Source organism: Macrotis lagotis, chromosome 6 (assembly GCF_037893015.1).
Source record: "Macrotis lagotis isolate mMagLag1 chromosome 6, bilby.v1.9.chrom.fasta, whole genome shotgun sequence".
In the NCBI taxonomy this organism is placed as follows: Eukaryota; Metazoa; Chordata; class Mammalia; order Peramelemorphia; family Peramelidae; genus Macrotis; species Macrotis lagotis.
The window spans coordinates 89,700,514-89,726,751 of record NC_133663.1 but is presented as its reverse complement, the minus strand read 5'-3'; the positions used below and the strand labels follow the sequence as shown (position 1 = coordinate 89,726,751).

At 37.8% G+C, this 26,238-nt stretch overlaps 1 protein-coding gene across 4 annotated transcripts in view; it reads left to right on the top strand.

Moving 5' to 3' along the window:
- The first annotated feature begins 391 nt into the window (after window positions 1-391).
- CFLAR (CASP8 and FADD like apoptosis regulator) overlaps window positions 392-26,238 on the top strand; it is a 43,167-nt gene continuing 17,320 nt past the window's right edge. Inside the window, exons 1-8 of one of the 4 annotated variants that reach the window (XM_074191663.1) lie at window positions 392-838; window positions 2,339-2,480; window positions 9,883-10,297; window positions 13,657-13,762; window positions 19,854-19,989; window positions 20,727-20,806; window positions 23,534-23,591; window positions 25,814-25,863. In XM_074191663.1, coding sequence (XP_074047764.1) covers window positions 9,999-10,297; window positions 13,657-13,762; window positions 19,854-19,989; window positions 20,727-20,806; window positions 23,534-23,591; window positions 25,814-25,863 — 729 coding nt within the window. In that variant the 5' untranslated portion in view covers window positions 392-838; window positions 2,339-2,480; window positions 9,883-9,998. The remainder of the gene's footprint in view (window positions 839-2,338; window positions 2,481-9,882; window positions 10,298-13,656; window positions 13,763-19,853; window positions 19,990-20,726; window positions 20,807-23,533; window positions 23,592-25,813; window positions 25,864-26,238) is intronic. The other 3 variants (XM_074191662.1, XM_074191661.1, XM_074191664.1) reach the window with 3 other exon arrangements.

Below are 26,238 nucleotides of genomic sequence, written 5' to 3'. Positions count from 1 at the left end.
AGCATTACGTAAGCGCCCCGCGTCCCCCGCCCCAGCCGCCCCCCGGAGGCCGCCGCCCCCGCCCCCGCGCCTCCGCCTCCCCCGCCCAGCCGGGCCCCGCCCCGGGGCCGCTTCCTGCTTCCTGCCGCGCCCCCGCCCCCCCGGAGGCCGCCGCCCCCGCCCAGCCGGGCCCCGCCCCGGGGCCGCTTCCTGCTTCCTGCCGCGCCCCCCGCGCCCCCGCCTCCCTCTCCCGCGCCCGGCCCGGCTCCCCGCGGCGTCTCTGCGGCTCCCCGCGGCGGACGGACGTTCCAGCCCCGCGGTCCGTGAGTACGAGCGGCCGCTCCCGCCGCTTCTCCCCGGCGAGGCCCGCCCCACGCTCGGGCCTGACCCCCAGCGGGATCCGAGCCCGGCCCCTGCCTCGGGACCCCCTCGGAGCCCCCCGCTGACCCCTAGATCCCGGTCCTCCCCGAGGGCCGCAGACTTAAGCCGGAGGAGAAGCGATTGGGTCTTGTTAATGCTGCTTAAATACAAGAAACTCATTGGCCAAGACTGGTTAAAAAAAAGGAGAAAAGGGCTATTTGGATAAGAAGAAAGGGTTATTGTGGGTCATTTTATCCCCCGTGCCTCACGCTCCCTAAAACACAGGAGACGCTTGATGTGCGCCCCTCCCCCACGCGCCTCCTGGCACACAGGTGATACGGGACCACGTGTTGCCTCCCCAGGGTTACCTGAACTCAGCCTCCGGCTTCCCCAAGTTCAGATGCTGCCTCAGGTACCCTAGCTGCGTGACCTTGGGCGAATCACGGAGCCTCAGGTTTCTTACTTGTAAATGGGCATCATAACAGCTTACATTCTAAAGGTATTTATTTTGGGTTTTAACCATTTTCCCCCTAATCTTACTCCCCCTCCCCCCGCAGAAGGCAATTTGCCAGTCTTTACAATGTTTCCATGGTATACAAACAGCCTGCATTCCAGGGGTGTTGAGAATCAAAGGAGGTAACCTATGTAAAGCGCCTCTCAAAATGTGAAGCTCTACAAAAATGCTAGGTATCCTTAGCAGACGTTTTGGAACAATCAGCAGTCCTCAATAAATCAATAAATGAAAAAGCATTCATTAACCCCTTAGTACATACTAAGCATTGTGCTACTACAAAGGCAACGATAGGGCCAGCCCTAGATGAGCTTATACTCTAGAGGTCCCTGGAGGGGTGGCATATGGACTGTGTGCTAGAGTTAGGAAGACCTGAGTTTGAATCTTGCCTCAGATACCTTTAGCTGTGTGGCCCTGGCTAAGTCACTTTAACCTCTCTCCGCCTCAGTTTCCTGGGGGATAAAAATAGGTATCAACTTCACACCATTGAGAAAGTCACTTAAGATGGAAATAAGAATAGTAAGTGTTCAGTTATATTACCTTCAAGGCGAGAGCTGTCCAAAAATGGATAAGAAAGTGAAGATGTTAAAACAACCACAGGAGCGTCATGGGATGTTGTAGAAGGTATTCATGTCTCAGGTATACTAGATGACCTTCTGATTCAGAGATTCTCTGATTCATCGGTGGGAAGACTATAATTTATTCTCAGTTTTTCAGGAAGGGAATGGAAGGGAAAGGAAAGAAAGGAGAAGGGGAAAGGAAGGAAAAAAGAAAGGGAATAAGTTCTACCATATGTGTTGAGACTTTATAGCTATTATCTCTAGTGTATATATTATTCAGTTTTTTCCTTTCTATCAGTCGACAGCCATTTTAAGGTATACCAAGGGACATGAGACAGTATTTTGTGCATAGTCCATTGCACAGTAACTTGTACTAAGTGTGTGTATGTATTTATATGTCCTGGGGTGGGGAGGGCCTGGGTAAGATTTACCTTTACACTTTTTTTCTTTTTGTTTGGTGGGGTTTAAGTGACTTGTCCAAGATGACACAGCTAGGTAATTAAGTATCTGAGGCTGGATTTGAACTTGGGTTCTCCTGACTCCAGGGCCAGGGCTCTATCCTCTGCACCACCTAGCCATCCCCTGGTCAAGATTTACAAGGTTAAAGAATGAGACTTTGGTTCTGGCATTGACAATGTTTCCTCTATGAAAGGGTGAATTCCAAGTTCATATATTCCATGAGCTAGCTACACCCAGGGGATGGGCTTTTAAATACCATATAGCTGTTTAGTTGAGAGACTCAAGGTGAAGGGCTACAGAGATTGTGTTAGTTTACAAACCCTTTGCATCTTTGAGATCTTTCAAAGACTTATAAGACCTTTGGAGAAGAGAAATCACATAGCCCCAGAGTTAGCAATGCCTGACAACAGTGGTGGAGGGCAGAGTTCTTCAGCACACCCAATATTGACCGAGTTCTTGGATCATGCAGGAACTGAGGAGCTGAGGAGCAGCAAAGAATAGAGCTACAGAAGACCAAACCCAGACTTTCCCTTTCATTATTGCTTAAGTTATCCACTCTGGAAGTCCTGGGAAAAGGAGTTCACTCTGTCAACTGCAACTTCCCCCATGAGGTAAATTCACTAGGACCCCTAAAGCCTTTCATTTTGGGAGATTTTTCTCCATGGTAGTATGGTAAATCTGGAATACTCTGTGGGTCCCTGGAGGAGATGGGAATTAATTAACCTGGGTTGTTGGAGTGAGAATCAATACTAATACTTTGTATTGAAAGTCAAGTACTTGGGAGTGATGTTTTGACTGGTTATGGGGTCAGGTGTGGGTTCTTTGTTCTATGAAATGTTTTCTTTTTCTCATTGAATAAAATCTGGATGATTTTTCTATGAATTCACTTAAATGCTTCCATATAAATGGAGTGTCCTTTTACCTTTTCCATGGAAACCTATCTTATAGATCTCTTCTTAAATGTATTTCCAGCAGAAGCTGTTAGAGGGGGCATGACTCAAAGAGAAAATAATTTGTGAGACAAAATCTGTTCTGGGCAAATACCCATAGTTGGGAGTTGCATATTAAACTTTGAATTTCAGGTGGGGAGGCTAAAATCAAAGTTTCCATATTCTAATAAAATGAGGAAGTGCTTTTAAAAATTCACATCACCATGGGGGGGGGCAGCTAGATGGTGCAGTGGATAGAGCACTGGCCCTGGAGTCAGGAGTACCTGAGTTAGAATTTGGCCTCAGACACTTAATAATTATCTAGCTTTGTGGCCTTGGGCAAGCCACTTAACCCCATTGCTTACAAAAACTAAAAAACAAAACAAAAACAACAAAAAAATTCACATCACCTATATTTCCAGTATGCCTTTACCCTTTTCCTTCCAGAAAAACATTCTTTAACAAAGAATAAAAAAAGGGAAAAAAACCAGTTCAGCAAAATTAAGCAGCATAGTAACTACATTTATTCTTTTCATCTACATTATTATAGTCATTGTATTTATGTTTTTTCCCTGGTTCTGCTTTTACTCTGTTTTGCATTACTTCATTCGGTTTTAGTTCATTAAGTCTTCTTGTGTTTCTCTGTTCTTTATAGTCATAATTTTTTACAGCACAGTAATAACCCTTTATTTGCCACTTATTTAACCATTCTCCCAACTGATAGTCACCTAATTTGTTTCCAGTTGTTTATTACTGTGTGGGATGTGTTTACTCAAATAAAACTCGGAGATTTCTCAAGGTATGAAGAGAAAAGTTTTATTCAATTCTCGAGAATTGGACCCCCTTACTCCATCTTAAACATGGAGTAAGAAAAGGGGTAAAGAGCAGGAAATCCAAGATCAATTTATCCCATCGGGATTCCCCCCCACTGACCCATCCTCCTTAGTGAGGAATGTGGTCTTCACAATCTATAGGCGTAAATTACTCTAAAGAATAAGCATATAATTCCAACAGAGACAGGTTCTCCCCCTCCAGGACAAGGAATGTAGAACCATATGGACTTGTCCAGATAAGACAGGGTCAGTTTACTCTTTACATTCTGGTCAAGGTAACATAAAACTGCTTGTCAAGGGAGGAGGGGTAGAAGAGACATATACACAACTCAACTATTTCTAATCTATAATATTCTACTGAAGAAATCTCAGACTTTATCCCATTCATTACTATAAGTGCTATTATAAATATTATGGCATATATATTTTTCTTTCACCTTTTGTTATATGCTTAGCAGTGGAATATCTGAGTCGAGGTTATGGACATTTTCTTAACTTTTAGATTATTATAAATTGCTTGTCTTTCCACAACCTTTCCAATATTACTTTTCTGAGCTAATTTATTGGTTGTGAGGTGAAATTTGGTAGTTTTATGATGAATATTAATAGTTTGTAATTCTTCTTTTGAGAACTGTTTGTTTTCATATCCTCTGATTACTTATCAGTTGGGAAATGGCTTTTGGTCTTATGTATTTGTGTTAGGTTATCTAGCTTGGATATCAAGACCTTTGACAGGATATTTGATGCAAAGAGTTTTTTCTTAATCCTTTTTATCCTAGTTACATTAATTTTGTTTATGCAAAAGCTTCACAATTTCATGTAATAAAACATTATCTCTTTTATCTTTTTTGACTTCCTCTTCCTTGTTTGGTTAAGAGTTTTATACTTTAGCTATAACTGTGAAAATATATGATCTAGTCCTAGTTTTTTTGGGGGGTGGGGAGGACTAAGATCTTTAATATTTAGGCCACATTTTTGTTTTCAGCATGTGGTGGTATATATTATATTCTAAATCTAATTTTTGCTAAGCTGCTTTCATGTTTTTCCTACAGTTCTTATCAAATAGGGAGTTCTTCCTTAAGTAAATGATGTTCTCAAATTTATTAAATTCTGGATTATTAAGTTCAATTCTTTCTAATTCTTAGGAAGTGAAACTATGTTTTTGAGTCAGGCAGAATTATGTGGTAGAAAGAATTCTGTCAAAAGGTCTAGGTTCTAGTCCTTTCTTTGACACTCTGTGACCTGGACATAAGACATTTAAACTTTTGGGTCTTGGTTTTCTCATCTATAACATGAGGATAAAACTCATACTTAAAAAAAAGTAAAATTATTTATTAGGCATTTAGTACATGCTAGATGTACTGCTTAGCACTAGGCATACAAATAGAAGTGAGCAAGGGCGTCTCTGTTCTCAAGGAGTTTCCATTCTAATAAGAGAAGACAATCCCTTCCATGAAGGGGTAATATTGATGATGGGGAAGTAGCATGGAGGTCTTAGACTAAGCAGGAGAAGGTAAAAGTTTGCCTGTGAGAACAAATTTTTTAGTCTTAAGATTTTGTTGGGAAGGGCATGAGATGATGGTGAAAGTGCCACTACCCCATTGAACCTAGGTGAGGAAAATACTTTATATCAATCTTGACGTGCTAAATAAATATAGAACAAATAGACTTAGTTGATAGGATACTTAGTAAATTGTCCATGGACAAGGACAGAAAGAGAAAGGAAGAGAAATTTTGAAATGGCAGTCAGTCCAGTATGAAGTTCAGTTTTCATTATTCCCAAACCTGGCCACCCACTACCCCTTCTCATTCCTCCTTTGTCCATTTAATGCTCTATGGCAGTATACTTTCTGTTGCCCCTCCCCCACGTCCATCACAAAAAGAAATGAAACTAATTCAGAACTTTTGTCTCAGATGATTCATTAAATCACTATGACAAATTGATTCTGCCCCCATTGTTTTCTAGATTATTTGAAGGTTGAGGGATGTTACCTAATCCCTAAAGAATGCACTTTATATGTATGTAGTCATACTTTGGGCAAGAGAGCATGGGGGAGTTAAAGTTAAAGGGTCAGTATATTCCTTAAATTAGCAAATGCTTTTTTTTGGAACACATTGTGAAGGTATGAGTTATCAGATTATCATAGGTGAAGTTACAGGGAATTTCTATAAAACTGAACTAGGGTATAGGCTGAGCTGGAAAAAGAAGATAAAATACTAAAAACAATGGAATAACCCCAAAAGGAGAACCAGTTGTTGGAAAATCAAAGAAAATCAGGTATTTTAGTATGGAAAGACAATTTATATGGTAATGATGAAGGGAGCTGGAAGAATCTCTTCATCTCCTGCCTAAGCATGGCTAAGGGAAGATGTGCAACAGCAATTGATTTGGGAAAGAGGTGAGTGGAAGTTCTGAATTAGGGAAGAACAGAAAGAAGCATGGTCATTTATTTTCATGTCCTTATATGTCCGTAGAAGGTGGGAGCATGATGAATATAGTTTATGAAGGGGAATAAAATGGTCTTTTACTTTGCATAGAAAATCTATACATCAACTGTTTTGTGAATGTAGGTAAACAAAATTGTAAAATGGAAACTCTTTGAAGGCAGAGTCTGACTTCAGGTTGTTTTTTTTTTCCCCTTTGCATAGTTATGTTGAACTGAGTCTATACTGGTCTTCACTCAAGGACCCATTCCTGAAATCCTAAAAGGACCAGTCTTTTTTTTTAGGTTTTTGCAAGGCAATGGGGTTAAGTAGCTTGCCCAAGGCCACACAGCTAGCTAATTATTAAGTGTCTGAGACCGGATTTGAACCCAGGTACTCCTGACTCCAGGGCTGGTGCTTTATCCACTGCACCACCTAGCCTTCCCCCAGGACCAGTCTTGTTGCAGGCACTCTAAAAGTGTCAAGTGCAGAATAGGCCCAAATTTTCTTGAAAATATTTGACAATTATACCAAAGTATTTAAGATTATCTTTGGACACATGGACACATTTATCTTATATCTGTATAAGGCTGAAAAGTCCCACATAGGCTCCAAATTTTACAGACATGGAAATTAATGGAGATTAAGTGAGCTATATAAGGTAGTAGCCTTACAAGTGGATTTTTTTTTTTTTTAGGTTTTTGCAAGGCAAATGGGGTTAAGTGGCTTTCTCAAGGCCACACAGCTAGGTAATTAAGTGTTCTGAGACCTGATTTGAACCCAGGTACTCCTGACTCTAGGGCTGGTGCTTTATCCACTACGTCACCTAGCTGCCCCTTTACAAGTGGAATTTGACCTCAGAGACTCTGACTCTAAATCGAGTATTCTTTCTACTGTGCCAGGTTGCTTCCTGATACATGATAAGTCAATATTAAAAATAAGGATTTTTATAAAAATTTTATGTTTCAGTTTTTTAAACTAGATTATTTTCATGATTTTTAGCAGCTGGGTGGTACAGCAAATAGAGTGCTAGAATAAGAGTCAGAAAAATCTGAATTTAAATCCTTCCTCAGACACTAATTGTGTGAACCTGGGCAAGTCATTTAACCTTATTCTGCCTCAGTTTACACATTTATGAAATATAATAATCTCACTTCCCAGGATGGTGAAGATTAAATAAGATAGCATGTAAATTGTTTGGTTGTTTTAATTGTGTCTGACTACTACATTTGGGGTTTTCTTAGCAAAAACACTAGAGTAGTTTGCTGCTTCCTTCAGCTCACTTTAGTACCTGTAAAGTTTGCAAATCTTAAAATACCATGTTAATACTAGCTGCTACTATTGTTTCTGTTGCCCCAGGGATTCATTCTGTCCTAAAAAACTAAAACATTTTCTATTATACTTAGACTCATAGGATTTGGGACCTGAAAGGGACCTTAGAATTTATCTAATATAATCTCATTTTGCAAATGAGTAAATACATCATTTCTCAGGGCCCTAACTTACTCAAAGTTATGAGTCCAGCATATTCTATACACTTTATAAATGCTCTTTGACTTGACTTAATGTGTGACTGACATGTGGTTCAGCATGTAATCTTTACTCTTATTTTTGTAATCTCTAAGGGACTTAAATGCAATGGAGTAATCTAGTCTGATTTGTACTAAAGGGATAAATTACAGCAGAGCTCTTATATATATGAAGAGGAAATTAACTCCATATATATGTTTGTATATGTGTAATGTGTGTATGTATGTATGTATAGTCTCATATATATTTAAACTTAGCTTATTTTGTTGATTGATTTGCATATAATCGTTAGCTAGTTATAAATTCCAAAGGATCCCCTCAGTATCTATTGAAAATTTATAAGCTTCTATGCAAGTGTTTCACATGATTACACATCTATAATTAATTTCAAATTGCTTACCTTCTCAAGTAGGGAGGAAGAAAGAAATTAGAACTCAAATAAAAAAAAGAATGAAAATTTTTTGTTTCTATGGTAAATGAGAATAAAAATTAAATATGAAAAAGAACAGAAAATTTGTAATTTGATCTAATCCTTCCTATTTTTTGCCATGTAAACCACCTCTCCCTTAGCCTTCTATAAAATTTACAAGTTTATCTTTGAGATGTAAATCTTTCCCTCCCCTTTTGGCAGTCAAATAATCCAAAATAATTTTTTTTTCTCATGAAACTAAAAACTATACTTAAGTCTTATGAAAATTCTATCTGGTGCTCTGTAGTCATATTTGGATACTTGAGTCTATATACTTTGAGTAGGTTTTTTAAATGTCTCAGACTTTAAGTGTGACCAGCCTCAGTTCTTATCAAACAAATCCTTGGATTTTCCATTTAAAGGAAAATAGTAACTTTAAGTTAGAAATTAGTGAAGATAAAGGTGCAGTTTTTCTCCTACCCAATTCCCTGATTTCCTTGAAATTTATCCATGGTTCCTTTGGAGGAAGTTTATGAATCCCAGTTGAAGAACCCTGTCCTAGGGCATAGTTGTAGAAAGGAACCTACCAGCTTCAACAGAAAATTATGAAGTTTAAAATCTGTTAAGATCCCATCATTGCCTCCTCATCTAAGCAAACTAATAGGAAGGGAAAAACTTGAACCATGATTTTTAATAAAAATAATAATGAAAACCCATGGCTTCTGTTGATTGTGAAACCTGGTAATTTGCTCTTAAATTCTAATCTTCTGATTCTATAACATCTTTGTAAACATCCCAACACTTTAATTCAGACCTTGATTAACTCAAGCTTGGAGTATAAAAATTGCTTTCTAACTGGTCTCCCTACTTTTGGCGCATGAATTGGAGATGAAAGAAACTTGAGCCTTCTCCATTTGGGTGAGGTTTAAACAATATTGAGGAGAAAGTTATTTCAATCTCATCAGCAATGTTCTTTTGATGCTGATCAGCCCCAGTAGAGATTGAGGAGATGAGAAGAAGAAAAAAAAACCTGGATCTCCCCAATAATGATTTGTTATTTAATAATCATTTCTCTCAAGGAAGAGGCAATTTTGTTTATGTAGTTGCTGATGCTTACTTGGTAGAAGTTGGGTTACAATCATCCTAAAATATTAATGCAAGTGGAGAAGAGGTTGGGATTTTGCCCAGGGGGAAGGATCAGAGTGAGGGCCTATTAGATCATAATAGGTGAAGGGGATGGTGTGGTTGTTCTTGAGATAAGCTCTAGAATAGAGAGAGGGAGACATGACCCATTTCCCACTCTCCCCTTGGTTGAATCTACACCATGAGGGTCATTCCAATCCCCTTCCTTAGGGGTCAGTGTTTCTATTTTGGAGACCGTGGTTTTAGATAACCTCTAAGGGCCATTTCATCTCAAAATCCATGCTCCTGGGATCCACTTTTATTTTCTGATTCTTTTTCTCCCACTCAGAGAAAACTTTTCTGTTTTTATTAACCTGTCATTTCCCTGGTCCTTTCCCTAAAACTTGTATGATGAATTTACTTTTGAATAACTTTAAAAAATTTAGATAACTCAATAATGCTTAGTTTCACATCCTCTGGAAACTCAGTATGGTTTGACATTCTGTATTTAAGCAGATTAGTGTATGTTTTGGTTTTTCAACTTATTTACTGGGGGACCCTTTTTTGTAAGCAGAGAGAGCATTGAATTTTCCAAGTCTCAATAGAATAAGGATAAATATCAAATTTAGTTCTTTTAGGGATCAAAAGGATCATTGTATTCCAAAGCTGGTTCTGGTTCAAGTCTTCTTTTTCAAACCTCTTGATATGAGATTTTTCTCTCCTTCTCCCCTTTTAAAAAAAAAAACCCCAAAACAAAACCATACAGAAACCTTCTTGTTGGAAAGCAAGACTAAGATGCAATTAAAGATGACTTCAAAAGCAGCTTATTTTCTTCTTGAAAAGAGTTAAATCTGTATAACCCGAAGACAGCAGTGCCTTGGAATGACAGTGTGTAAGACATCGGCTCAAGTCATTCATCAGATTGAAGAGGAATTAGATGAAGATGAAAAGAAGATGATTCTCTTTCTGTGCCGAGATCTTGACCCAGACTTGGTCACGAAGTTGGATTTACGGAATCTTCTCTGTACCTTGAATGAGAGGGGCAAACTATCTCCTGCTGGTTTGGCAGAACTGCTCTACAGAGCAAGGAGGTTTGACCTGCTAAAGAAGATAATGAAAACCGACAGAGCCTCGGTGGAAGCCAGCCTGGCCAAATTCCCACAACTGGTTTCTGACTATAGGTAATTCACCCCTTACTCTTAAGGAGGCATGGGTTGGGCAGTAATTTGGGGATGGGGTGGATGAAAGGGAAGGCAGTTGCTACCAAATGTTAAAATAGGGGACAGAGTCATAGTGCTAATAATAATGCCATGAAGAATAAGATTCATAAAGCACTTTCCTCACAACAAGTCTGAAAAGTATGTTGTGCAAATATTCTTATTTAACAGATGATAGAATTAAGATTAATGACTTCCCCACAGGAACATGGGCACAGATCTCCTGACTCCTAGTTCAAGGTCAAAGTTCTTTTCCTTTCCCCTCATTCATAAACACTAAACACTTTCACCCATATGTGCATACACACATGAATACCTAGATATACAAATACACATATATTTGCATATACTTTACAATACATGTTTCTCCTAATAGAATGAGGATATGGATCATTTTATTTTTGTATTTGTTCCTGGTATTTAGTTGTTACTTAATAAATGCCTCCTTCCCTTATAAATACTAAAAATACTGTAATAAGTAATGGTAAATGTTATACTTCCTTTCTATGCATCCTCTTCCCATTGTTTTTCATTAGAAGTTATTTATATAGTTGTAAACACTTGCATTTCAATTAAAGGGACATATGGTTTCTGCTTGAATGATGAGATAGAAGGAGACAGGAGTGAATAAGAGTTAGTAATTACTGCCATATTCATGAGTGCTTTTGCTGGAGAATTAGATAGTCCATCAGATTTTTCTAGGTTAGTTAGTTCCTAGACCACAGCAATTTTGAGACCCCAGAGATGAATTTCTAGGATATGCTCTAGATCTCTGAATAGTTTTCCTACCTTTTTCTTTACCCTCATTAGTCACTGAATATAATGGATTGACTCTTAGGAAGCTAATTTACTCTTATTTTAGCCCTTTGACCAATCAATAAGCAGTCTAAATCTGACTTTATTTGTGTGGAAAGTATTTTGTAATTGTGTTCACATAGTTTCTGGGTTTCTCTTGGGAGGCAGATTCCCAAGTATTATAAACAGCTATTATTTGCCAGCCACTAGCTTAGGGTCTAGGATTTCTAGATAAAAATGGAAGCAGCATCTGCTCTTAAGGAGTTTACTTTCTACAGAAGAGGGAGAGGAAGAATATAAAATGCTTATGGGATAAGTAAAAACTAACTGGTAGGAAATACTTACAAAGTGATGATGTTGGGAGCATCTATAACCAGGAGCAATTGGGAAAGTTTTTGGAAGGAAGTGAACCTTGAACTTTTTCTGGAGAGAAGTGGGTATTCAAAGAGCAATGTGCTAGGAAGAAGAAGAATATTCTAGGCATGGGAGCATACCATTGTGGAAGAAGATGAAATGTCCTTTATGAGCAGGAGCAAATTCAAGTAGACTTTATAAAGGGGGAGTAATTTGTAATATGTATTGTTGTGAAGATCAAGAACTTATGGATTATAGGTGCTTGGTAAATGCCCATTCTTCTCCCTGACCTGCTACCCCATAAGTCTAGAATTGTTAAAGGCTTTAAATATTAAAGGTCAAGACCAGAAATGTATATTTGATTTAGTGGCAGTAGGGAGCCACTGAACATTCTTGATCCAGAAAATGATATGATTAGAGTTATGCTCTCGGAATATCCATTTGGCAGCCAGATGAAGGAGAGAGCAGAGAGAAGACTGGGGACAGGGAAGTCAGTTGAAAAACTACCATAAGAGTTTGGGCAAGAAGTGATGAAAGTCTGTCATGTCATATAAGTGGAAAGGGAATGTTGGATAGAGGTGAGAAATGCTGATGATCTAGGAAGTCCAGATGACCACTTGTCAAAGATGTTGAAGAGGGAGTTTCTGCAATGAGTGGGATGATTGAACTAGATCTCTTTTACCCAAGCTTCTAGGGTTCTCTGATACCTTATGCCTTCCTTTGTATAATTGGAATGTCTTATGAAGGACCATCAGAACTGTCTTCAGAGACTATGAGTCTATATGCTTCCAAAGATAAAGTATTGTATTGTTGAGGGAAAGCAGAAGACAACTTGACTTTGAGATAAAATCTTCTTGGATCAATGGAATTTTGTCTGGAATTTCTTATGTCTTCCTGTATCTTTTCCAAGCCATCCAATTGACTTTATTAGGCAGAATGGAATTGAAGATTTTATGGATCACCTCTAAACTCTGCTTTAGATAGCAAGTCCTATTTAGTACTAGATTCTTTTTTTTAGGTTTTTGCAAGGCAAATGGGGTTAAGTGGCTTGCCCAAGGCCACACAGCTAGGTAATTATTAAGTGTCTGAGGTCAGATTTGAACTCAGATACTCCTGACTCCAGGGCTGGTGCTTTATCCACTGCACCACCTAGCTGCCCCAGTACTAGATTCTAATGGATAGATTAGGGCATCTCTTTTTCCATGGTTCACTGCCACCCTAACACCATCCTTAACCACTATCCCCAATTTCCAGGAACAGAAGCACCATTATCATGGTGAATAGAGAGGGGACTCTGTCCTAGTTAGAGAAAAATCCAAGACAAGGCAAGCTGAATTTCTGAGATAGGGACTCCCTGGAGCCCAGATGGTTTTTTAATCCAATGAAAAAAAGAGCCTTAATGTTACAGGGCAGGTCAAGGAGACACAACAGAGTGACTGGTACTAGTATCCAATATATGCAGGAAAATAGGAATTGATTATATTTCTATCATGAATTTGTTTCTGATAGACCATTGCTCAGATATGCCAAGATCATGTTGAACTCTCTTCCTAACATTCGAGGTATTAGTGCCATAAGTCCTTGACTAATAATTTTACTGCTGCTTTTAAAGAGCAAAGATGGGGATTCTTTGGGGGGGGGGGGAGTTTTTTCCTTTCTTCTTATGGGAATTAGCTGTGCTATATTAATAAACAAAATAAGAGGAAAACCAAGAAGAAAGAAACTATTTTTTAATAAAGGATGAATTGACCCTTCTGAGTCTCAGTTAAAGAAGGGATTTTGTGTCTTCATTTAGAGAAAGATGGACTCTTAATCAGAATAAAATTTTTAAATAATTGAAGGAAATGTTAACTTACAGTTAGAGTTTCATGGAAAAAAAGATGTAATTTTTCCTCATTCAATTTTATGGATCTCCTGGACATTATTTACCCACCCCCCTTAGGAATTGGTAGACCCAGGTTAAGAAATTCTGTCTTAAGGTTTTTCTTAGGAATGATTGAGACTCTGCTGGTATGTGTACCTATCAGTCAAGAATCACTGTTAGAATGAAGCAGGTGTACCTAGGACAGGTTGGGACTGGGTTAGTTATTTGGACTGGTTGGTTCTGATTTCATTTTTTTAGGAGTAGAGTAGTTTCTTACTTCACTGAAGAAAATGCTCTTTCTACTTTTCAGGGTGCTGATGACACAACTTAGTGAAGATATGGACAAATCAGAAGTGACTTCCTTCAGTTTTCTTCTAAGAGATTACATGACTGGTGGAAAAACACACAAAAACAAGGTGACTCCCCCCCCCCCCCATGAATACCATTAAGGATCTCTACCACAGCAAAATGAATTTACTTATATGGGAGTACAAGGGGTGAGAGGGAGGGTATGAGCACATGTGAATGATTATGAGAATGAGAATGAAAGGAGGAGGGAAAGGGTAGGAGGAGTATGGGATGGAAGGAGAAAGGAAAAAGAGAAACTCATCCATCATCACAGGGTTGCCTAAGACACTTCCCCTTCCTTCAACCTCAGTAGCCTTTGTGAGATGTCAGCTATGATATTAAGCAGGGAGGGTAGAGGGTAGAGGGAGCTCTCTAGTTCTGGACAAAGGGAGCTCAGTCAGGAATCTCTATGCAGGTAGTTGTCATTGACGTTTTTGGACAACTTGAAGGATGAAAAATTGAGATAATATTTATGGAGAAAAATGTGTATGTAAGGAAGGAGGGTGCTAGCTGAAGAAAGCAAGGAGACTTAAAAGATAAGTCAGCACCAAGGAAATTAGTGGCCAAAAATGTTAAAAACAAAAAAGGTCAACAAGAAACAATAGTAGTGTCACCTGGGGCAAGTCCCTTCTGTGGTTTAGGGTCCAGCATCCAGCTCCACATCCTATTGGTGCTGCTGCTTTCTTATTGGTTGGTCTAAACAGAAGCTAGGCCAAGTTCTAGTTGGACCCCAGGAAATTGGGACCGGGATATCGGCTAGGATTCCATCAGTAGGGCCTTCTTCAAGGCATCCTGAAAGTTATCCATATTTCTGAAAACTTGACAGATCTCTTTTACCTTCTCAGTCAGAAGAGTTGTACTTTCTGACTCATCACATTAGCTAGGGGGAGGGGGGAAGCATGTGCTTCGTTTAGCTCTTTCTGAGTAGACAGAGGCAAAAGAAAGTAATGTTTCCTTCTTGTACTTTTGATAGTTTCTCTTTTAATTTCTCAGCTGGTACAAGGACATTATGTATACATTTTAGTGAGAAAACAAGAAGAGAGAAGGGATGAAGTTCCATGAGTACTAATTGCATATTTATATGGGTTTTATAAATCACTTTCCTTATGACAAAATCCTGCAAGGGGTAGTACAAGTATTATTATTCCCATTTTACTAATGAGAAAAAATAATCCTCTCCTTTTCCTGTTAGTTAGGTTCCTGTCCTCTGTTGTCCACAACCAACAGGTAACAAGTCTTGTTCATCCATTCTCTCTCTATTACATTTCTCATCCTATCTCAAAGACTCAACCCGAGTTCAGACTTGTATTATGAAGTAGCATTCTAAGTAGTCAGCCTAGAGTGAGTCCCTATAATAATTAACGTTCAGTTTCATTTCACATTTAAAGTCCACTACAATCTGATTCTAACCTTACTTTTTGGATTTATTTCACATTGCTCCTTATACACTCTTACTTTCTAGTCAAACTATATTATTAATTGTTCAACAAGGCGACATTCCATCTACTATCTCTGCTTGATAATACTCAGGCAATATCCCATTCCTCAACACTTTTTCCATTTTTTTGTAATCCCTTGTTCCTTTCAAAGTTAGGTGCTTCAAAGTACCTTCAAGAAACACTTCCTTCAAAAAGCCTTTTCTGATTCCCTTTTCCTCAGTTATTAGTGTCCCCTTTCTCAAAATTTCTTTGTCTTCATTCTTTAGATAATTTTACATTTACTTCACTGTATTCATATTGTATTTGACTGGAGTTTAGTTATCTTGGATGCTCTAGCTTTCTGTCTGAAGATTCAGAAACAAAAATCCTAATCTTGGACTACAGGTCTCATTTAGCTTTTATAGGATGACATTTTCTCCTTGGAAGCTGTTTAAGGAATTTTTGCTTTTGACTCTGGAATTTTCTCTTTTCACTACTTTTAAATGTCTCTGTTCATTGAAACTCAAACCAAGGCCCTGAATCTTCTGTACTCTTCCTTTCTGGTCCTGAAGCCTGATTGGATCCTGAGATTGAGAAATCTGTTTCTGTCCTTTCCATTGGCATTGTGCCTAGAGACATATTCCTGGCAGCTGATGCCTTAGTTCTACTTCCTGTTACCACATATTCCCCAGTTACGAAAGTATTTTCTATGTTTCATATGTATCAGAAAAAAAATTAGCAATTTTAAAAAATGATATGTCAGGAAAAGATATTTAAAAATAAACTTCAAAGAAAATAATTCAGTCTCAAACTTGAAGTTATTTATATTTAAGTTTAAATCTAATCTTGAATTTGTTTGGTCCATTCTCAGTTTGATATTCTCTAGATCAGAAGCGTGTATAGCTTTAACCATCTCAGATTCATACCAAGTTAGTCCCTCTATCCCTACTTAATCAGTAGCTAATTTCCTTCCCACCCCCATGAGAAATATAAATGTTCATTAAAATATAACACAAGCCTCCAAATATACAAGTACAAAGCCAGTAGGCAAGAAAAAGACTAAGACCTAGAGTATGACACTAGATTGCTATTTAAATGGACCTATCAATCAGTCAATAAACATTAATTAAGTACCTATAGATATCAGGCATGATTCACTGGGAATACAAAAGGAGGCAAAAGACAGGCCCTGCTCTTAAGGAGCTTAAAATATAATTGGGGGGGGGGAGACTATATGTAAACAAAATATATAGGATAAATAGGAAATGATTAAGGAAGGGAAGAGACTAAAATTAAGAGGATTTGGGGATAGCTTCCAGCACAGGATGGAATTTTTAGTTGGGACTTAAAAGGAAAACAGGGAGATCAGTAAGCAGAGTGATCCATGTATGGGGGATAGCTAGAAAAAAATACCTGGAGATGAGAGGTAGAGGGTTTTATTCATGGAATGTTCATGTCACTGGTTCAGAATACCTATTGAGGAGTAGAGTGTAAGACTGGAAAGACAGAAAGGGATTAGGATTACATTCAAGCAAAGCATTTTGTATTTGATTCTGGAGGTGGTAGAAGCCATTGGAGTTTACTGGGTAGTGGAATGGCACTGTATTTTAGGAAAATCACTTTAGGGGCTGAATGGAGGATAGATTAGAATGGGGAAGAAGTTTGAGGCAGGCAGACCCACCAGCAGACCAGTAATAAAGGCATGAGGTGGGGTGGCTAGGTGGTGTAGTGGATAAAGCACCGGCCCTGGAGTCAGGAGTACCTGGGTTCAAATCCGGTCTCAGACACTTAATAATTACCTAGCGGTGGCCTTGGGCAAGCCACTTAACCCCATTTGCCTTGCAAAAAAACCCTAAAAAAACCAAACAACAACAACAGCAAAAAAATAAAGGCATGAGGTGATAAGGGCCTACATCAGTGTTAGTAATGTCAGAGGGGGGAAAGGGGGCATATTAGATTTGATGCAAAGGTGAGATTGACAAGTCTTGGTAATAACTTGGATGTGGATGATGAGAGAGTGAGGAATCCAGGATAACTCCTAGCTTGTAAATCTGAGGGGCTTTGGAGAGGTAGTATTGCCCTCAATATAGGAGGAAAGTAGGAGGAAAGGTTATTGGGGGGAGTTTCAGGGAAAGATAATGAATTCTAGGGGCGGCTAGGTGGCATTGTAGGGTGGCTAGGTAATGCAGTGGATAGAGCACTGGCCCTGGAGTCGGGAGTACCCGAGTTCAAATCTGGCCTCAGACACTTAATAATTACCTAGCTGTGTGGCCTTGGGCAAGCCACTTAACCTCATTGCCTTGCAAAAACTTAAAAAAAAAGAAAGAAAAAAAAGAGAAAATGAATTCTACTTTGGATATACTATTGGACATCCACATTGAGATGTCTGAATGGCAGCTAGATGTGTGAAACTTGAAGTCAGCAAAGAGTTTAGGGCTGGAAAGGTAGTTTTGAGAATCATCAGCATAAAGATAGTAATTAAATCCATAGGAGCTAATGATATTACTTAGTAAAGTAGTACAGATAAAACCCTGAGGGATACCTAGAATTAGAGGTGTGACCCGGAGGAGATAGAGTAGGATTGGTCAGATATTTGGGGAAAAAACTGGTGTCAATAAAACCTAGAGAAAAGAGCATCAAGAAGAATGTGATCAATACTGTCAAAGATTATGTCGAGGTGAGTAACTGAGATATAAAAAAAGACCATTGGATTTGACAATTAAGGAAACTTTGGTGATTTGGGAGAGCATTTTTGGTGCAATGGTAAGGTTGGTAGTCAGATTGTAAGGAGTTAAGAGAGTGAGAGGAGAGAAAGTGAATTGCTTGTAGATATCCTTTTTTTGAGGAGTTGGGCTACAAAAGATCAAAGAGGATCCCATAGACAGGAAGAGATTTGAAAAAAAAGTGATAGACACAGAGAAGGCAATCTTTTGAAAGAGGGAGTAAAATGAAATCACTTGAATAATACAGGAATTATTAGCATGTAAGGAATAAGGCCACTTGATACAGGAAAAAGAAGAGAAAGTGCAGAAGGCATCTGAGGAAAGAAGGAAGAGGAGAGAGGAAGGAGATCTGGCAAATGGCCTCAATTTTTTTTTCTTTATAATATGTCAAGATTTTCAGCTAAGAGAGTGAAGAATGAGGAGGACTGAAAAAATTTGGAAGTGTCACTGTGGAGAGTAGGAGAGTAAGTTGATAAGGGAGGGATAGTGGAATTGCTTAGCAGAATTGAGAACCCAGTTGAGATTGTGTAACATAAATTTGTAGTAGACTCATTCAGAAGAGTTTTATGATAAGGGATTGGGGATTCAAGAGAGGATAATGTCTAATTGAATTAGTTGACTAAGGGGTCAAGATTGGGAGAAGAGAGTGTGTACTGCAGCAGGGGAGGTGACCTGGGAGACAACTGAAGGGTGAAGGGATTGTTGAATTTGGTGAGGGTCTTTTCAGGGTTGGTAGAAGTGGTGGAAAGAACTAGACCAAAGAGGTCATTTTGGGATAATTAACTACATTTGTTCTGTGTTCTCACTTTGGTGTTTCTGGCTCCTGGCCCCCCAAGTTATTGAAGGACGTTATTTCCCCAATGGAATGTAAACAGCTTGAGGACAGGAACTCTTACATTTTGCTTTTTTATTCCTGTGCTTAAAATTTAGGGGGGTCTAATGAATTATTTATTGACTGATTCCTTTTTTCATCCACAACAAGGCTCAGTGGCAAAGTGAATAGAACATAAGACAATTATGGAAAGTGAAACTAGAAGCTATAGCCATACTTGGCTTAGTCATTGGGAAATTACTAATTTAGATTGCATTTCCCCCTCCCCCTCCAAAAAGAGAACTCCCAACTCTTAGGAAAATCTGGAGGTATTCACTTTTAGTTATATATTTGGAGATGGGTAGCTAGGTACAGTAGTGGATAGTATGGAAGAAGTGAGTTCAAAGTCTTCTCAGACAGTGAAGTCATTTATCCTCTCTGAACCCAGTTTCCTCTCTTCATCTGTAAAATGAGTATATTAATAGTACCTTTTACCCAGGGTTTTTAGAAGATTAAAAGAAATAAAATGTGGAAACACTTTGCAAACTACTCTATAAATGGTAGCTCTTAATATAGTTATAGTAATATCACTGGAATTTTTTTTTGCCTGGTTTTGAACCCTGAGGCTTTTTTGGGTCCTCTTGATGATGGCTATTAACTGACTAAATCAATAGGGTGTTAAAGACATGCTATGTATTTGTTGGCCAGAGAAGTTCTGTAGTCACTTTAAAAAACTTCTGTCCCCAATACTGTTTTGCTTGCTAGAAATTATTTTTCTATTACCATCTCCCCTCACTTTTAGGGGCAGTCCCTAGAACTTTCAAAGTGAGAGCTAATCAGATTTAACAGTAGAAGGTAGAAACTTCAGGTGAAGCTTCTCAAACTGCTGCTTCTGCAGATGTTACCAGCTTCAGGGAGTAGGTTGATTTTCTAAAGCCCAACTATGCATAGGAGGAGGAAGCCAGTGTTTATGACTCAGAGGAATTTTGAATTAAAGATTATGTCAGGCTAGTCTATGTTTATGATATGACCTTTGTAGGCTTCTTGTTCTTGAATCTACCCAGGGAAGTAAACACAAACCCTTTAATTTAACTGAGAGTAAATCATCTACCCTGTGGTTTACATCTATAAGTTAGTCAATTCTTTTGACTCTTTTGCTCTGTTGATTATTATCATTATTTATTGTTGTTGTTATTTTTTAAAAAAGACTTTCTTAGATGTTGTTATCGACCTAGAGAAGGTAAATTTGATTGCTCCTGACAAATTAGATTTACTGGAAAAATGTCTGAAGAACATTCACAGGATGGACCTGAAGAAAAAAATTCAAACATATAAACAGTCAGGTAAGAAGAATTTTAACCTCTCACCTCAAAGATGATTCAATCCAAAAGAAATACTTGTATTTGGTAGATATTCAATGAATATTTGTCAAACCCAGAAACAACTTTGTCCTTCTGTTCTTAATTGTTCAACCTTTAGCTCATCAGTTTTAAAAATTACTGTTTTGATACAAGCATGATAATTTCTAAAAATGATTTTTTTCCCCTAAGACTTAAAAACTTGGACCAGTGCATAACAAACTATGTTTTCAGAGGACAGAGAATGAAGCATGCTACCCACTCTCTGACATAGAAGTGATAGGTGCAGGGTTTAGAATGGGACATATATCTTTTTTTGGACAAGGCTAATGTGGGAATTTATTTTACTTGAGTGTGTATATTTGGTGTAAGGGTTTTATTTTTCTTTTGTTTGTGTTTTATTGAGAGGACATGGAGAAAGAAAAAAGATTTTTGATCATTGAAAAAAATTAAATAAAATATTGCTTTCCTTTGGAAAAAACCATTACATTTTTTGTTAGTTTTTTTAGTGTTCAATTTTTTTTTAGGGGTTGAGAGTTCCACTTATTATGAATCTAGCAAAAATACCCTAGGATGTAAGATTCCCAAATGGTGCTTTCCCCTAGTTTGTTTGTTTTTTTATTCTGGAGATTTTTTGTTACTTATTAATAAAGTATAGGGCAGGTAATTCAGGTTTGAGAGCTACCTGCAAATGAGTCTTAAAAATCTCTTTCTATTTACAGCTTTGGGAGCACACTATGTGAATAGAATCCAGGCTTCCCTGCCAAGTGTAGGTTTGATGGAGTCTCGTTATAAATTGGGGGTAAGTATGTAGCAAAGCTATAGATTTTCATAATAATTTGTATTTGAGACCAGGCCTAACTCAGGCCAATTCAGTGATTCAGGTTTGAGTCTGAAATATGAGACACTCATAAGTCATAAAATTGTAGCCCCCAAATTTTTTACTTAGAATGATTAAAAAGAATACATTTAAAAAAAATGTTTTCAATGAACAAAAAACATACTTTCCTTCTGAGCTCCACTCCATGGAGGAAAAAAAAAAGAAAGGAAAAAAGACCAAAAACCTTATAACAAAAAAAGGCTATTTTATGTGGAATTAAGAGAGACAGTCTCTTCAGTTGATCAGCAATCAATCAGCTGGCATTATTAAGTGACTACTGTGTGCTATTGTGGTCAGATCCCATCTGAGGAATTATATTTAGTTCTAGTTACCATGTTTTAGGGAAGACACTGATAATCTATAGATTATTCAGAGTGGGGAGGGTCCCCAGAGTGGAGAAGGGGCCTTCAGTTCATCCGCTAAGAGAATCAATTGAAAGAAATGGAGATGTTTACTGAGAAAACTTAAAAAAGGACAGGAGGTTTGTCTTAAAGGAGGAAGGTCTGCCATGTGGAAAACTAGACTTGTCTTGTTTGTCTCCAGAGGACAAAACTAGGAACAAGGGACAAATAGAAGCTTGAGCCACAAGGATAAACTTCTTAACTCATGTTCTTCATAAATGGAATGGTCTGCCTTGGAAATAGAGGTCTTCAAGCAGCAGCTCAGTTATCACTTCTCAAATATGGTGATTCCTGTTTAGTCAGTGAACAAGCATTTTTTAAGTGTTTACTGTGTGCCAGCTTAAAATCAATGAGCATTTGTTAAGTTCTTAGCATATAACAAGCTTATTCTAAACTCTGAAGACACAAAGAAATCCAAAAACATAGTCTCTGCCCTCAAGGAGCTGAGCATGGAGCTGACAGCATGCAAAAAAATTGTGTGTGTGTGTGTGTGTGTGTGTGTGTGTGTGTAAAATATATACATATTCATACACATACAGTTAAAATAGGACATCTCAAAAAGGAAGGCACTAGCAGTGTTGAGGTGGAGGAGACCCAGAAAGCCTTCCTGCAAAAGTTAGTATTTGAGTTGTCTTTTGAAGGAAGGAAGAGATGGAAGTGAGAGAAAACATTCCAGGGATAAAGGATATCTGTGAAAAGGCAGAGTTGAAAAATATTGTTTGCAGGGAATAGCAAGAAGTCTAGTATCACTGGATTGGAGAGTACATGGAGGGTAGTTTGATTTTTTAAAGACATTAGTAAAGTAGAAAGGGAAGGGCTTTAATCTTTCCTTCCTTCCTTCCCTCCTTCCTCCCTCCCTTCGTTTCTTCCCTCCCTCCCTCCCTCCCTCCCTTCCTTCCTTCCTTCCTCCCTCCCTCCCACTCTCAAGTATTTGCTAATGAACAAAGGGCTTTTCATTGTGCAGAAATTAGAAGAAAAAACTCTTTGTTCATCAGCTAATGCGAAAAATGCTTCTAAGTTTAGTTAAGTAACAAAGGGCTTTTCTTTGATTTCTCCATAATTATCCAGGGGAATTTTATGCTGGCAAATAGTTTAAGCCAAAATCTACCTTCACTAGTTAATCTCTTACCCTAGAAGTTACTTTTTATATATATATATATATATATATATATATATATACACACACATATAATATATAAAATACACACACACACACACACACACACACACACACACTCCTAAATCAGTCTTAGGTTTGGAAGGAGAATTTGGAATAAAGTACAGTTTCATGGTTAAATAGTAATCTCTTTTGTAAAAAAAAAAAATAGCTTCAATGGAAACATTAACTATTACTCTAATGGACACAGTTTAGTTGTCTCTACCCACACTCTCACCATTCCCAGTCCTTGGAACAGTATCTGGCTCACAAGCTCTTAATAAATATTTATTGCCTGCCTAATGATCAGTTGATCAGTCTTCTCATTACTCCCCACCTGGACTAACTATTAGGCTAGCTACTACTTGCCCTTTCTATTCCATTCTGCCACCTTTTCAGTCTATCCCTCCCATTGCTGCCCTAGTTATCTTCCTAATGCACAAACTGAACCACGTTAAACTCCTGCTTAAAAATTCTTAGTGGCAAAAAAAAAAAAGAATCCTTAGTGGCTCCCTATTGTCTAGTGCAAGATATAAGTTGCTTATCCCGGTATTTAAGGGCCCTCACAGTTTTGACTTAAAACCCTGTTTCACTTTCTTTATCTTCACAATCACATTCTCAACAAGATGGATATTTTACATCTCTGGTTCTCATTTTGTATTTTCTCAAGAATTCTACTACTTAATGTGTCTTTGTTCATACTGTGCTTGATGTCTGGGACTCATTGTCCCCAAATTCTGCCGGTTAAAAGCCTCTTTTTTCTAGGTCAAGCTAAAAGTGATGTCTTCCTCCTCAAGTATCTCTTACATACTTAGTACATCCTCTTCTATCATAAATACTTGTTTACCCTTGAGATCATTTCATCTCCACCATATTTTGATGTATTAGATTTTTTTATCTTTGTACCTCAAAACTTGCCTAGTCCTCAGACCTTATAAGTGCTTAATAAAAGGTCTCTTTGATACAGTTTGTAAGGCTTTCCTTCTTGTACTTCTTTCTGTAGGATCATAGTCTTGTTGAAATGTGTCAACATGTAGTAGGGCAACTGGGAAGGGGAATAAAATGTAATATAACCTTGTTCTTTCTTCCAAGCTCAAGAATGGGATGAATAAGGAAGAAAGACCAATCTTTGGGCAGCATGGAATTTCAAGTAAGGCTACCTTTCATTTTCACTTTTGGAAAAATAGAAACCTTAGCTATTTCTCTTTGAAATTTCCCTATTCCCAGTTGTATATTTATTCTATCACTAGTCAGAGATTTAAAGCTCATAGTTAGCAAATTGATTGTGATTTCTGACTTAATCTAAGGTATGAAAGAATTATATGAAATTAAATATCTAAACTTAAGTAACACCAAGGCTAATACAGTATCTTCATTATTTTGGCCGTATTTAATAAGAGACATAAATTTTATGTAAAGTGAGAAGAAATAAGACAAAAAATGTGATCTGGACCTATAGCTACAGTGGGAGTCGTCATAATAAATAGTATTATCTGCATACCAAACATTGATTATAGATCATTGAACTGGAGGAAGTTAACCTCCATTATAACTTGTCTCTTTATTACATTGATTTAACGTAAATGGAATGAGCCATGGATTTTGAGTCAGAAGGCTTAAATTCAAACTCTTCCATTTGTTGCCAGTGTAAACTTGGTCAAGTCACATAATTTCTGAGGCTTCAGTTTCTTCATCTCTAAAATATGATCTCTGAGGATCCAACTATTAAATGCTATCTTTCTATAAACATACCTCTCCCTCCAAAAAAATCCCCCCCAAAACTGAACTCCTTCTCTTTCTCCCTTTCCCAGAAACTCTCCCTTCTTTTGTAGATTTTTTGGAGGTGGAAGGCATGGTTTATAGAATGATGTATATGACATGCATGTCACATATATGGTCACATATGGATGCATACTCATCCATAAACATGCACACAGTTAAAACCTGATGTGATACAGTCTACAAAAGAGCTCTGACCTTTCCCCTTCCACCATTATCAAAATTGTAGAGAAATTCAGAAATATGATTCAAGAAATTTAGCAATTTCACTGACTTGTATATGTCATTGAACTTTTGTGGCTTCACCTAAAATTAGCATAATTCAATTATTTAGATAGACAATGTGGCATTTTATAGAGAAAAGCCCTAAGTTTGGAATGAAGACAATCTTATTCTGATTCTAACATTAACTAGTTGTGTTACTACAGGCAAAGACACTTCATCTGAGCTGAGCATACAAGGGAAGTTCAAAGGGAACATAAGCACATAGGACAATTTTGTTATTATCTTGTTAAATTTAAAAAAGGAGAAAGAAACTTGTCTGGGCCTTGTCTTTTTTCTTTATCTTCAATATAAGAGGCATGCAATAGATTCAGTTCCTCATATTACTGACATTTTGTGATTCCATTGATGTTTTTTATTTGATCCTTCTCAACAGTGCTATTATCCAGGGGCTTCTCATCAGCTGTAAAGGAAAAACCACAACCATCAGACATGGAAATTGCAGAGAGGGAAGAGAGAGAGGTTTAGCAAATTTGCCATGCTTTATTTAGCTGTGGGATTGGCATTTCTCTGCTGACTCTCTTACAAAGGGGCCATCTGTTGGCATTTCCCTTCCAGATTTGTGTTTTTTAACATAGGAAAAAAATGTACAAACTGAGCTCTCTGGCTACAGAGTAAACCAAAAATTCCATTTAATTCAGTGAGCTATGAAGTGCCTACTGTGTGCCTATTGTGTGCAACACACGACTGGGGATCAAAAAACAGAGATGGAAAAAAGTGCCTGCCATCAAAGAGTTGTTCTCTACTGGAAAAGCAAAGGGCAAAAAGCTTTGAGGAATTTTAAAGCCTTTGGGAATTTTGCCACCAGGTGACTAGACTCCATCATCCTATAGCTTTAATAGTTAATATTCATATTTCTATAATATTTTAAGATTTAGCAAAAATGCTTATCTTCTCACAACCCTGTTATTTGAATAACTATACAATTATTATTATCCCTTTTTACTAAAGAGATAAAATTCTTGTCTAATAATACATCATCATCACTAAGCTAAGGAAATGGAAGCTCAGAAAGATAAGTGACTTGTCAGAGTCACACAAATTGCCAGGGTCAAAGGTAGGCTTGGACCTCAGGTCCTCCAGTTCCAGGTCCAGTAATTTTTATTCTTTCCTTCTCATGTTAACTTTTTTTAAAAAGTTCTTTGTTTCTCAATTACATGTAAAAACAATTTTAACATTTCTTTTTTCATATTTTGAGTTCCAAATTCTCTTCCTTCCCCTTCTGTTTCCTATTCCCCCAATTGAGAAGGGAAGCAAATTGGCATAGGTTACATATCATGTTAACATTTTATCACTATTCTTTTCTCCCAGCAGAACCAGTTAAAACATCCATTCAGGAATCTGAAAAATCCTTGCCTCAGGTACACATTCAGTGATCTGGTTTTATGTTTTTGTCTTTTCCTCAAAATGGTTTCTCACTTTTTAAGAAAAATACTGAATTTGGGCAGCTAGGTGATGCAGTGGCTAGAGCACCAGTCCTGGAGTCAGGAGGACCTGAGTTCAAATCCTATCTCAGGCACATTATAATTACCTAGCTGTATGACCTTGGGCAAGTCATTTAACCCCCACTGCCTTGCAAAAACTAAAAAAAAAATACTGAATTCTTGACAAATGCTTCTAAATTAATTATTTGTTACAAGGATGGCAGGAAGGAAAGGTACTTAGTGACCTAATATTGTTATTTTGGCTTTAGGGAAGAGGGTTTTATTCAAGGGGACTTGAAAAAGAAGACTGTG